This window comes from Elaeis guineensis, chromosome 3 (genome assembly GCF_000442705.2).
Source record: "Elaeis guineensis isolate ETL-2024a chromosome 3, EG11, whole genome shotgun sequence".
NCBI lineage: Eukaryota > Viridiplantae > Streptophyta > Magnoliopsida > Arecales > Arecaceae > Elaeis > Elaeis guineensis.
In genome coordinates, this window is record NC_025995.2 from 85,831,525 (window position 1) to 85,845,542 (window position 14,018).

The following is a 14,018-nucleotide window of genomic DNA, read 5'->3' on the forward strand; positions in this document are numbered from 1 at the left end:
AAAATTTTAATTGTAATATAAGAACAATTAAAAAATTATTTATATAATATTTTATTTTAATTACTATAGTTTATATCACATGGATCCACACTCTAACAACTCTTTAATGCAACATAAAGGAAAATAAGATAATTTAATTTTTCAAAAAAATATAAAAATATATAATGTAGAAAATATATAGAGTTTATTTGATGTGTTTAATATTATAAATGACAAAACTTTAAGAATATACTTGGAATAAAATAAATATATTTCTTTTTTCTATTGAAAGGAAAACATTTCATTTTTGGAAAGAATTAATTGTCTAAATTGTTCCATCTGACGACATATACATACAAACAAGAAACCACCAAATGCAGCACCAAATGTATCTTGGTAGTTGGATGGTAAGCCATACGGGTTCATGGCTTGAATTCCCTTTACCCCATTTTATGTATATATAATCTTTTGAAGTTTTCAAAAAACTCCGGTTCATTTATCTTTCAACCTACCACAATAAGAATTGATCAGCTTTCCAGTGCCGAGGACCCGAACCCATCAATTTGGGCGAATCCAATGGCGGTTCAGGTTTGAGTGCAGTTTGTCTCGATCCGCCCCTAAATGTAGCAAAACCGGATAGATCTTGCCCCGGTCCGGTATGAACCGTGCACTTAGATCTGGTTTCGGCACCTTTCAGAATCTTTACTCGGACACCAATACCGAAAAGATGGCCTGGCACTGTTTGATCAGACGAGGTCTCTACTACTTTGTGCAGGACTTCCACATGGAAGTTTTGAGAATGGCCGGCATGGTTTTTGAAAGGAGGGGGCTGTTGGCCTTCCCCGATAAGTCCATCTTTAAAGCTACCGTGAACCATTTTTCTTGCTCCGCTTGGTAGCAAACTAAGTTGGACGTCCACATTACGCAGATGAGCATGCTCTCCGTTTACTTTAAAATTTGGACCACCAACAAGCTGAGAAATTATGAAACCCCAACTATTGGTTAAGGCGAGTAAAAGTGAGACCTAATCAATCCTAGATCACTTGGTTCAACCGCCAAGGACTTCACTAGCTTGATAAGCTGGCTCCTGCAAACATGTTAAATCTTTAGTTGGAAATTTTATTGATAGTTCTGAAAAACTTCATATAATTTTAAGTAGTCAAAAAAATAATTTTTGATAGAACGATCTTAATTTTAATCTAAAACAACAAACAAAAATTTTTGAAAAATTTTTTACAAATTCATCTTCAAATACTGCTACAAATATTACATGTTTCTGCCGTAGTAGATTTGGACATAAAATTTATTCCTATAATTTCAGAAAATTGAATGATAGGCTTGTTAGGAAAATTTTGATTTCAAAAGAAACCTTGATTACTAACGCCAAAGGAAGCAAAAAAGCTTGAATACCTAAATCTATTATTTGACTATTTTATAGGAGTGTTTTGCAGACCATAGATTGAAAAAAAGATGGATGTTACTGTCAGGCATTTTTTTCTTTTTTTTTTCTTTATACTCAAATTCTTCTGCATCATAAACATTTTATCGAAGATCCCAAAACAGAAAGGAATACAGAATGGTTGTCATTCCTTTAAAAAGCTGAACCAGGCACAGGCCACATGTCACACTGCTCAGGCCCAGGCTAACAAACACTGGCCCTGAAAAAGGGATCATGTGTGCTTGCGAAAGTTTATATAATCAAGGAGCAACTAGGAACTTCTGTCAATTCTACAGCTCCCAAGAACTTGATAGAAGTTCGAACGAACATACTTGACAACAGCATCCACGAGATACCACGGATTCATATATTTGGTTGGAGATAAATAACATAAACAGATTTATACCAAAGAAATCACACAATACACAGCCATGCTTGCAATTCCATTGGTGGAGTTCGTTTTCCTGAAAAGGATTTAGAGGCCTGACCTGCTGATTTAGATGTCACAAAGAGGGGCTCTGTAACCTCATCATCTGGGCTTATCATGAAGATCGTGAGAGCAGCTTCGACATACCTGGTAATCTGAGATATATATCATAGTGTGATGCACTTGAAGCAGCATAATAGGATGTCACAGTGAGCTGGGCAAACTTAGGAACCGGATAAACTGTAAAATAAAAATAAAAATATCCAAAGGTTACAACAACACAAAAGGTATAAAAGGAACAGCGTGTAGGCACAAAATCTAATCCTGGCTTAACTCTACAGTCGTTACGTCATGAACTCGGTAAAAGGTCGTGATTTCTCGTAGGGTGCAGAGAAAATTTCATGTTGCTTCTATTGAGAAGTCAAAAGATGCCACAGAATCTTGTGATGCAATAAAATGAGACCGAGAATCATCTAGTGCCAGTGAGTCTACCATTGCCGATGGAAGTAGCTTATGATTTCTCATTACTAGCTTTTAAGATCACTATGTAATATCATTGCAGGCTGCCTTGTCTACCATATCATCCGATATTTCAACATTCTGGCCAACATATATCTGATATAAGAATATTTACATATTTCGACCCATCCAAATTTCTTCAACCTTCCATCTCAACCAAGTATAACTGATGTACCTGAGATCTTAAACCTGGCCTATCACCAATCATTGTTCCTTCTATTCTCATTGTACAAAATGCAGATTTATTTGATGGTCCAATAGAAAACCACAGAGGGCCATAATCTAATAGCAATATAATTGTCTACAACTAATTCTAATACCCCATCCTCTCTGCCAGTGAGTCAACCAAACCATCAGTATCCTTTGAGGGTATGGCCAGAGGAAATGCTTCCCCCATCAGAGATATTCTTGATTTACTCACAGTGGAAGCAACTATTGATTATAAAGGCCCAATCAATGTTGATCATCCAAATCACTTTACCAAATTATAAGTGATGATGCACCTACATTATTTCTACAGGAACCCCGCAAGCTTCCAAAGTGTCACTAGGGCAATTTCAAGCAATAATGTTCTTTACTTAAAATAGGATTATATGTTATTTTTGGAGCTCAGATCAAGGAAGAAATTTAAGTGAGAAGGGGCTGCTATTTGCTGAAGGGTTGGGGCGATGAAAGAAAGGAATGATATGACCAAATTGAAAAACAAACATCAAAGTCAACATGGTAACCATTACAATTACTGTCAAACCCTGTTCAACTTTATCAATGTTTGGTCACTAATCATTTCCTTGTATCGGCTACCTTAAGAATTATTGCAAGCTTAACCCAATCCATTCTTACAATTCTCATTCATCTTACCATACCTTTCCAGGCCATTTGAAAGAAAAATAGAACAACTCTTGTGTTTGTCAAAGGCATTAACTTTGTGACCAATATTCTCTTCGAATAAAGAAGCATTTATTTTATAAAAGATAGAAATCAAATACATATACAACATGTTCTTGTAGATATTACTTGATGATAAATTATGTTACATAGGTTGAAAGTTTTAGATACTTCCAATTACCTGATGGCAAATTTATCATGTAAATAAAACTGAAGTAATTGAATGTATGATTTTATTACGTCATCACTTGATTAGCAAATGACCTTACCGTCTATCAATATGATGTTCTTTGATATGTATATTACCAACCATAATATATTACGATTTTTTACATTTCCGAAAGCAAGGGAGATCTACCTGCACTATAATTACCCAGATCCATCTTTTTTTCGAGATGCACCATATCCAAGAAGCGAAGCTAGAACCTTTAGTTGCTGAGCAAAGAGGGTGTTAAGACTAGGATAAGCCTCATTTTGCCTCTAGCACCTGCCTGACCACTTAGGCATTCTGCCTAAACCTTGAAGGATGTCAACGTCTAGGGCCACCTAGGCGGTTTGCCGATATTGATTATTGTAGACTTTCCTGCATGCCATTAAATAAATGTCAAGCATTTTAGCATGTTATATAAAGATGTCAAAATACTTTCATACCTGACATGAATGCACTATTCAGCTTGTTGATGGTTGCTATTTCCGTGTTATTTAAGGGTCCTATGATTGTAATAAGGGTTATTGGGATTTTTTAACTTAGAAAAAAATGAAAATCCAACTTTCTTCTCAATTACATGGATATGGAAATTCTGTTCATAAACCAATTGCATGCATCACAGTCAATACCAACAGCCAACTACAACAAATTAGTAATGCCAGCAAAAGAGAAAAGCAAATAAAGAGTTCTAAATTCAGTACACTTTTCTTTCTTTTCTAATCCAGAAAATTGTGTTTCATGAGATCATTCCAGATAATTCTGCAAAACTAGATTCAGTAATTTTCTTTCAGATGTTTCTGGAATGAACATATAAGCATGCAATAGAAACATGTCTAAAATTCAAACATATATGAATACAATTTGCAGCTGAATGGAAACTTCTAATGAGAGGCAAAATTTTATCTCCAAATGCAGCGCTAGCTCCAGCAAACAAGAGTAGTAGAGGAAGCTGTGCCACAAAAGAAGACATCATCAGACCATAATAACACAAGGCTGCATCACAGTGGAAAAAAAAAAGGGTACATGTTGCAATTGATAGTGGCTAGGCAAATTCTTAATACTCTATATAAGCATCATTATTTTTTCCAGGTGACAACTTTTGCAAACCCAAAATACCCCTATGACTAGAACAACCCCCTTGGGCTTGGGCTTGAAATAGTCCAAGAAGTATTCCTATGGTACAAAAATGGACAAATCATCTACTACTTACAACCTTATACACAAAGTTTGCCCAATACCATTTTGTATTGGGTGTGCCGTATCATACCAATAAGGCACCAGTACGACACCGTGTAGAGGCTGTATTCTCCTATACTGGGTGGAATTGAGTGGTTCCACCTGGTTTCATGTTGTATTGACCCATATTGCCCTGTTTCATGTCATACCCTGGCTAGTCATCAGGGGAAAAAAAATCTCCGGTCATGTGTCAGTAAGGGAGTTGTACTATACCATAGTGGATGTACTATACTATGCTAGCAAGGGACCAGTATGGTATTCAGTAACAATAAAAAAACAAACCTTGCTTATGTGTTTCAATAGCTTAAAATAACTAGAGCATCTTATCTCAATCTAATCTAAAAACATTCTGAGAACTCCCAACTCCTTAAGCCCAAATATCACCTCTTTATACTCCATGGGCCCAAGTTAAAGAAATGGTATTTTAAACTAAGCGGATCAGGCTGCATACACATATGCCATCCCTTGTCTGCACCATGTACCAATATGAGTGGTTTACAACACATATTCAGCATCAATTTGATGCTCTATAACAAACTCAGAATATAAAGACACTTTCCAATTACAAAGAAACCAAAAACAAATAATGGAAAGGTGATCAAAGTACCCAAGGCTTTGATTCAGATAGCTAAGATGAAAAAAGACCATGGTGCCATGAAAATCTGGGCTGGATCACCTGTGGACAGCTCTCTCTCTCTGTCTATTTATAGGAATCAAGAGAATGTTCAATGAAAATTAAATTACCCAAGCTCCCTTATACCTATTTATAGGTGTTTATGGTAGCGGAGGAAGAGTGGGGCATCCTCATTCCTCACTGCCCCATGGCGATGGAAGAGAAGTGGTTAAGATGAGGCAGTGCTCCACTGGATGGGAAGGAGAAAAGAGAGTCGATCTCCAATCTAGAGAGTTATCCTTAACTCATTTAAGTCATATGAGTCTAGGACTCACTGTAACCTAAATGGTTCCCCTTAATGAAGCCATAAGGTGGTATGTCAGTCCTCATGCATAATTTAAATAAAATTTCTCCCAATGTAAGCTGCCAAATATAGGACCCATATGCCAAGAAATACATCACAAAATTGTGATGCTCCACCCATCATCAGGCAAACACGACAGCAATAAGCACAAAAATAAAAAATAAAAGCTCTATCTATGCCGTTATCCATCTAGTTTCAAAACCCCTTAAATCGAATGACCAAAAATGAGCAACTCCCAGCACTATTCCATAATCATTTGATTAAGTGAATTTACACAAGAAAAATTAATTCTGAGGGAAAAAACAAGAATGGAGAACCAAATGGAGCAAACAAACAACTATGTATGTTGATGATGGAGAGCTACGTATCATGATTTGTTTTCTTCTTAAGCAACACATAGATTTTTAATGCCCCTCCCCCTTTTCTGGCACGTTAAATTGAGCTAAAACCCAAAAACTTATTGTAAATAACAAGGAGACATCATTACAAATTACAATAATGTCCTTCTAATCCAACACTATGACAACATAACTGCTGACACACAGAAAAAATGGAAAATTCTTTTTCACTACTGGTTAATTTTTGGTTCTTGACATCCTTAATATTAAAGTTATATTGAAAGAAAGCATATAATTAAGGAAATAGGAAGAATTCTTATAAGTGGTTGCTATCTCATAGAGTATGATTAACCTTGGCGCATTTGTTGTTCTCTTACACAACAAAGAAAAGGCCCACTAAAATCAAAGGGGGTACAAAGTGACACATATGGACTGAATATAGACAGCTAATAATTTATAGCACAGATATTGATATGTATGTGGTTGAGTAACCTTGGAGGATGATATAGTCAGTTAATAATTTATAAGCAGCATTATTATAAGTTGGTTGATATCTCATGAAGGAAAATTAACCTTGACTAATTTGTTGCTCCCTTTTGCAAAAAAGAAAAGGCCCACTAAAATCAAAGGGGGTATAAAATGGTACATATGGGCTGAATATGGTCAGTTAATAATTTATAGCATGGATGTTAATATGTATGCATGGATGTGGGTGTATTTATGTATGTATAGTCAGTTAATGTAGTCAGTTAACTGACTGAATATAGTCAGTTAATAATTTATAGCATAGACATTGACAAAATCTACATTGCTTGAGATACACATATGTATGTATGTATGTATGTACAGTGAGTTAATATAGTCAGTTAGCTGACCGAATATAGTCAGTCAATAATTCATAGCATGGATATTGATAGATATCTTCATTGCTCGAGATATACATATGCATGTATGTATGTATAGCCAGTTAATATAGTCAGTTAACTGACTGAATATGGTCAGTTATTAATTTATATCATGGATATTGACAGATATCTTCCTCGCTTGAGATATGCACACATATGTACCACTTTCCACTGAAAGCACAACATGTATGATCAATTTTACAGGGCTCCTATGTCCAAGTTGGTTGAAAAAACAAATCAATGAATGAACAAAGCATAAACGCTATGCATGATGGTGTTGATGAGGGCCATGTGCATCATATGCACAAATTGGATGTAACTTTTTCATTTGCAGTCAGCACCAACAGATAGTAAGTCAAATGGCTAGAGGTGCCACCCTACCACTATGTATTGTCTGCAACTCAATGATGTTGAATGAGACATGCACAAATCTTGCACCAACCTTTATCAATTTACATTGGCATGTACTGCAATTTCCAAGCAGAAAAAATTATAACAAGCATATGTGAATGTCAATAAATGATAAATTATTCACACATCCTCAAAAAAACAATTCTGCTCAAAGTAAAAGATATTTCTTTGCAATAAAAACATGTGAAACTTGTAATGTGTTGCTCTTTATTTAAATATCTCTATCTGTACTTCTTTATCCTACAAAAACATTTTTTAATTCCTAGTAAAAGCAACCATCGTATATTAGATGCTGAAGCCTGAAAAAACAAGCTTTTCTAGCATATCCTAGTGTCTTTTGGTGTAGAATTAAACAATTTTGCATATCTTTTGGTCTATACAGATGAGAGCATGACAATGTGCAAACCATGCGTGATGCCAGCCTATTAATGACTAAGGTACCCAATCACTGATGAGGTAGGAGCTGTATTAAAAGACAAACAACTTTTAAATCAGAACTAGCTGTTCGCACCTGCATGAGGGCATACACCCAGCATCCTTGGAGTAGAAAATTCTTTAATATTCTTGATATGCAAGAGGTCCCTAACCAAACAAAAATTTGCAAAGAGAAATTGAATGTCATCTGAAGTAAATTTGAAAAGGATAATTGATTTTTGCTATTTGTCTTTCTTCAATTCCAACTGATATCTTTCCAAGGGTAGTATCCACGGTATTACAACAACTTAAAAAGGATAATAGAATGAAAGACAAATAGCAAGAATTTAATATCCATTCAAATTTATAGAGCCCTCCCTTTGGCGACAACTTCAGGTCTTAAATAGGGGAGTATATGAGAACCCATGAGGGCAAACACCAAAACTGGCTCATGGTTAGCCCTCAAAGGACCTATGTTTTAGTGTCCCCTGCCCACTTAGGTTGTGAGCTGAGTCAGCCCCATTACCATTTGTGACAACCCAAGACCTCATCCAAAAAGACTGGCTAGAAGATTATTAATTAGGGCACTTGGCACCCAAAGCACACCCAATGCAGAACTAAAAACACACCCATGCAGGTCCTTACAATTCCTAATTCCTATTCAGCCTGTGCAGTCTCTTAAACCTCTGTAGGCTCCCAAGGGTCATAAGTGACAATGTCATATGTATTCAACTTGATTTCCCTACAATATATTAGTGAGTTGCATTCTCATGCCACTAGCAATAAGCCTTCAGCATAAATTCTGCAGTAGAAGAACTATTAGATCCATTACAAGAGTCTTGTGGTCCTGCGGAAGCTATTTATTTCCATTCGTTAATTTTTGTACATTCATTTCCTGTTTAAAAAACAATAATAAAAGAAAGTTAGAAGGCTTGTACTTTTGGTTTAAATTAACAAAATGTAAAGAGAAAGAATATTCTAATCATCAAGTTTATCTTACTAACTTTGATAATTGCATTTGTATTTGCACTGTTAATATCTGATCTCAGTCCATATCCATATATAAAGCAGTATGTACACACAAATTTTAGAATCAGATGAATGTGGATTCCCCAAATAAAGTGGACACATATATGGATTCACTAATACACCACCCATATCTGATCTGTTTTCATCTCTAGTTGGAAGTCAGTGGATCTGCAATTTCCTGATTAGCGGGCTTGCTAGATAAATGTTAGGAAGGCTCCATTTCCTTTTCAAAGATGGCAAAAATGAAGATTTGTCACATGTTGCTGTGAATAAAGTTGCCTGGTCATTAAACAGAAATTCATGAAGAGCTTGCTACTCCTTCATGGAGAGCTTTGTAAGATCTTAACATAAGAGCACAGCTACTGATGTCATGCCTTTACCATCAACAGGTTATAGTCCTTTTTTTAAAAAAGCCACAATGATACACCAAATAGAACCAATTTCCTAAATAAAAAGTTATAAGATGAATGAGCACCAAATTTCTTCTAATCTGTGCCAATTTTGCAGAGGTTACAAGAATGAGAAGTGCTAAGCAAGATCCCAAAATATAATAAGGTATGACTCTTTATCGTGGCATTTAACTACAATAAATAGCCACTGCCACAGAAGATGAATTTCCATCAATGCAACCTTGCAAGCACTACAATCCTCTTGTTTTTGTAACTTCTACAAAACTTATGAATCATTATACAATTATTAGGAACCCAAATATTAAAGAAGGTTCCTTCTAAGTCTCAATGTAATTTTTTCTTTTTATTAGTGAAAAGATGAACCTTAGAGTTCTAAACAGCAAAATGATTATTATTATTATTATGGAGTAGAACTAGTGGGAGTGAAATGAGTAATAAGAGACCACTGACTGAGTCAAAGTCAAACAACTATTTTAAGAATTCAAGACTCAACCTCTACACTACAGTGAAGGAGAATACTACTCTTTAGTACTTTAGGAGTATAGAAGCTTTAAAGAAGACATGAAAGGAAAGGGCCAAACCTTGATTTACAGGATCACCAGAAAAAGAAGCATCTAATATCAAGGTTTAAGACAATGTTGTAAGCATCAGGAAACTTAGGGGAGATGCAAAAGAGGTCGCATAGTGGATGAGGTGAAGAATAACTATCAAACTAGCTCAGAACATGAGACAACTGGAATGATAGAATAAGCAATCGTGCAGTAAACAAAACAACTTATTATTTGAAGAACCATTAGCAAAATAAAACTGTAGACACTCCATTAGTGTATGAAAGATCAACCATAATAAAAGAACAATCCTGGAAGGACAACAATTAAATCAAGGGCATAACACAACATTCAGGTCCATAGTGTAATAGGAAGAAACAAAATCATCCAAAATTGATGTTAGAGCCAATGATTTACATAAGCAATTAAAGAATATTATCACTAGTTTTTATTAAAGCCAGTACAAAAAGCATTAGAAAGAAAATACACATGGTCTGCCCGCACAAGTCAGCTGATAACTTGACAAAGGTGTCAGACGATGTCTAATGAGCAAGAAAGGCCAAGAAGATAATGCATAAAAAGCTCCTTAAATAGATCATGGTTCACCATGAAATTGAAAAAGAAGCAATTATTTCTGCAAGATGAAAGTCAGATCACGATCACTGCCCCATTGGCCTGCTTCACTTGGTGTAAGCATAAGAATTGAAGACCTATATGGCACCTCAACAACATTTTATAAGGGTCTTGATTTTGTGGACCTAGTGGGAACTGTGAAAAGAACCATCAGTTCAACGGCGTCCACAATTCTATTGATCAAATTCTTCTTTTGGTCCTAAATGTGATTCATGAAATCAATTCTTTGCTCCTCAATTCCCAAAGCATCAAACCCTCCACATTTCTTCAAATTCCCTGGATTACAGGCTGACTCCAACCAAAATCCAATCATTGGCCAAGAATCACTCCAACCAAGGAAGCCATTGACCACAAATCTCCAAGAAGCTAGATCATGATAGGACCTAGATCTCCTCCATCCCGATTTCCTACTAGCACAAACCTAATTTAGTTGATGGATGGGTCAAGTTTGGATCAAAACTTAGATCCAAACCCCTAATGGATTCTAGTCTGGATTACATGGCCCTAGACTCAACCCTATCTTTTATTTTTGTCATCTTAAATTAGGGGCATAATCAAGCCAAACTTGAGCAAGCTTACCACTATTTTGAGCTCAATTCAAGCTTAATTTTGAACTTAGCCAAACACATACCTAAATGATCAGCATGAAAATTCTAAATCGAGCTAGAAATCAACTCAAGCTCAAACCAAGCTCAGTCCAGGACTGAATTAAAGCTTGTTTCAGGCCTCGTTCCCATCTGAATTAATATATAATGGATTCAAAAATTAAATAAACATACAAGTTTCAAACAATCCTTAATACTATGGATGTTGGGTCTAAGATCCAATGGCTTGGAATTAATTTTGAGCCTTGATTGATGGTTCAAGCTTGGTTCCTTCAGCTTCGAAGCAAGCTTTAACTAAGCATTTTACAAGTCAAGTCCTAGCTGAGCTCGAGTTGTTTACATTGTTTGCTACACCTACCTTAAACCAAAAGAGAAGATGAAGAGGATGACAATACTAGATTTGGCTACAGAAATAATACTCCTCCTTAGAAGTCCATTGATGGAAAGATCTACAATAGAGTAAGGCTAGGAATTCAGCAAACACTGCTGTGCATTCGGGGCAAGCACTTTGTGAAGTGGGATTTTAGAACTTCACCGGTTTTGCTCATAAAATCTCCTCTTTCCTGACTAGTTTGAGGTTGACACCATTTAACCAGACTGGTTTAAGCAATTCAAGCAATTACATAGTCCAATACAATGGTTTAAGACAGATTTCAACAAAAACTAGATCCACATCTACCCCCACCTATATTTCTTAATAGGCAAACCTAGATAGAAACATTAGTAAGGTTCACAAATGGCATGAATGACTATAAAACAAGCTCTAACAAGTGCCAGAGTTGACCATCAATAAGCCAAGATGGTTAGGCTATGCCTACTACCACCTTGAGCATTTTGAAAAATGACATAAGCAACAGTGGGACAAAGCACCAAACCATGAGATGAACATTAACAGTATAGGACAAATCAATAGATGCAACTAACTACAATAGTCTGGACCAAGGCTCACTATCCTAGGGCCTTCACCCCATACTGTACCAATACGAACCAAGACTTGGCATATGGAGCATATGCATACTAAGTCTTACTCTCCATATCTAGCATACCAACATTATATCAACATGCTACTAGTATGGGATCTGGTACCGAGATGGCAAACTTGGGTTTGGACATAGATCAAAGACTGCCAGGTGGAAAATCCAAAAGTTTGGAACATGTTGGAACTAGAGCAAGAAGGCCTAGGGAGAAGTGCTGGAGCATGCATGTGGAGAAGATAAGCAGGTATGTGTCACAAATAGAGCAAGAAAAAGAATGAAAGGTAGCATTCAATATAATAGCATACTTCTTCAAAGAAGATCATGCACCTCAATAAATGGAAGCATTCGACACAAAGTTTATTAAAATAATGACAACTATGCTTGCAGCTATAACTCAATGCATTCAACAAGAGTAATAAGAGACTCAAGTACAACCAAAGTTGAAAAGCTTCAGAAAAGTATAACTTAGAGTTCAGTTGCAGTGCGATCAAAATTCAGAACTAAATGAACTTCAAATGAATGTTCAAATTGCATAGGGCCCTAGAAATCTTATAAATTTCCATAGTTTAAGGGAAAATATAGATAAATCACATAACATACTCCATAATTCATGGGACAAGCAACAAGACATTTAAAACACGTCAGTAAATTATTACCTCGATAAAGAAATGCAGCCATTTGGGTCCTTTCACGTGCTTTTGCAGAAATGGAATTCCTGTGACAAACCCACAGAAAGAACCACAAAAAGGTAGCCTCAAGGAGATCTGAATGAACTAATAGAAACAATAAAAGTATAATACGTACCCGTATTGAATCCGTGGACAGCACCAAGAATTGCGCCAGCCCCCGAACCGGCCTATCCAACAATTAGCAGATGATTCAAATAAAACCTCGAGCTCAAAATAAATAAATACCATCAACCAGTCACTATAATAAAAAAGTACTGCACAAGGGTAAAAAATCTCTAAGAGAAGTATGTGACGAAGTATCCACATATCACAGCAGTCGCATCATGCAACACATAAGTGAACGTCCACTCCTGTTTTCCCTGCACAATTGAATGGAAATCAATGAATTTTGGTATAGAAGGAAGGGTGATCGCGAGACCTACCAAGGTAACAAGTAGAGGTAAACAATATTCGATTTTGATTAGAAAAAGAAAAAAAAAAAAGAATTGAGGATATAAAGGACTCGAATTTAATAATGAAAAAAATCGAAATTAAATTGAGAACGAAGAGGATGGGGAACCGTGTGGGGTTTTACGAGGGAAAGACAACGGGGGCAGCGGGGGGAGCCGAGGCCAGGTTCATGGTGGGATCGTGATAAAGATTGCCCGTCCGGAGCTCCTCGCACACTTCCGTCGTCCCCATCAATCTCCTACGTCCCGAACATTTAGGGTTTCAACATGAGAGGGGAGCAAAAAGGCTGTTCTTGCAAATTATACGTGAGTTCTCGAATCATGCTCTCAGCCAGGGACGCGGTTCGCAGGACTTCGCAGGAAACCGGGAGGCCTAAGAAAAAGAGAAGAACGAGAAAGGCCCGGACTCCCCCCAAAAGCTCATCACTTGAGCCGGCCCCGTTGGCCGGCGGGCCGGAGGAGCAGGGTGCTGTGGAGGCATCGAAGGAAAGGTCGAGGAAGGGGAGGGTGGGGGCGAGGCAGGGCGCAGGGGACGAGGCTGGTGAGGAGGTCGCCGGCGGCCCCCGAGGTTGGGCGGAGGGAGGGGCAAGAACAAATGAGGCTGTGGACAAGAACGAAAATGGCATGGAGCGTACAACGCAGAAGAAAACAAGCAGGCTTCCTATCCTTCTCCAGAGAAGACGTCAAAAATTTAAAAATTTTCTTTACTAACGTAATCGTCTGCCTTATAATTAAAAAATTAAAAAAATAAAAAATAATTTATTATATTTTTTATTTTTGATTTAAAAATATATTTTTTATTGATATATATTACATAGATAAATAATACAGATCAAATAAATTAGTCATTTAACGAATCAATATATATATCTAAATAAATTGATATATATCTTTTTAAATATGATGATACATTTAGCAAATTAGTTATCTGATAATCTAAT

The 14,018-nt window shown here is 36.5% G+C and overlaps 1 protein-coding gene across 18 annotated transcripts; it reads right to left on the minus strand.

The window, feature by feature from the left end:
• Positions 1 to 238: 238 nt before the first annotated feature.
• LOC105041880 (uncharacterized) lies at positions 239 to 13,753 on the minus strand. Of its 18 annotated transcripts, none has more exons than XR_012139733.1 (7): positions 13,203 to 13,753; positions 12,933 to 12,987; positions 12,744 to 12,795; positions 12,596 to 12,654; positions 7,294 to 7,379; positions 3,607 to 3,831; positions 1,542 to 2,084 (listed from the first exon to the last, which is right to left on the minus strand). XR_012139733.1 is itself a non-coding variant. In XM_073253895.1 (7 exons), exons 2-5 carry the CDS (start codon positions 12,932 to 12,934, stop codon positions 7,365 to 7,367), a joined length of 336 nt encoding a protein of 111 aa, XP_073109996.1. In that variant the 5' UTR covers positions 12,935 to 12,987; positions 13,203 to 13,753; the 3' UTR covers positions 1,542 to 2,084; positions 3,607 to 3,831; positions 7,294 to 7,364. The 18 variants fall into 18 exon arrangements, 6 of the variants coding, with proteins under 6 accessions (XP_073109996.1, XP_073109995.1, XP_073109994.1 ...); XR_012139734.1 differs by lacking the exon at positions 7,294 to 7,379 and adding an exon at positions 7,835 to 7,905; XM_073253895.1 differs by adding an exon at positions 7,835 to 7,905 and having other exon boundaries at positions 12,744 to 12,987.
• Positions 13,754 to 14,018: the final 265 nt, after the last annotated feature.

What these genes read in the sequence shown, in the direction of transcription:
- LOC105041880 (XM_073253891.1), bottom strand. Translation starts at nt 12,934, where the DNA reads ATGTGGATACTTCGTCACATACTTCTCTTAGAGATTTTTTACCCTTGT. An exon ending in GGCTGCATTTCTTTATCGAG is followed by an intron (nt 7,906 to 12,595) that starts GTAATAATTTAC and finishes TTGTTTGGTTAG; the next exon opens with GGACCTCTTGCATATCAAGA. An exon ending in GGGTGTATGCCCTCATGCAG is followed by an intron (nt 4,406 to 7,834) that starts GTGCGAACAGCT and finishes TTTGTGGCACAG; the next exon opens with CTTCCTCTACTACTCTTGTT.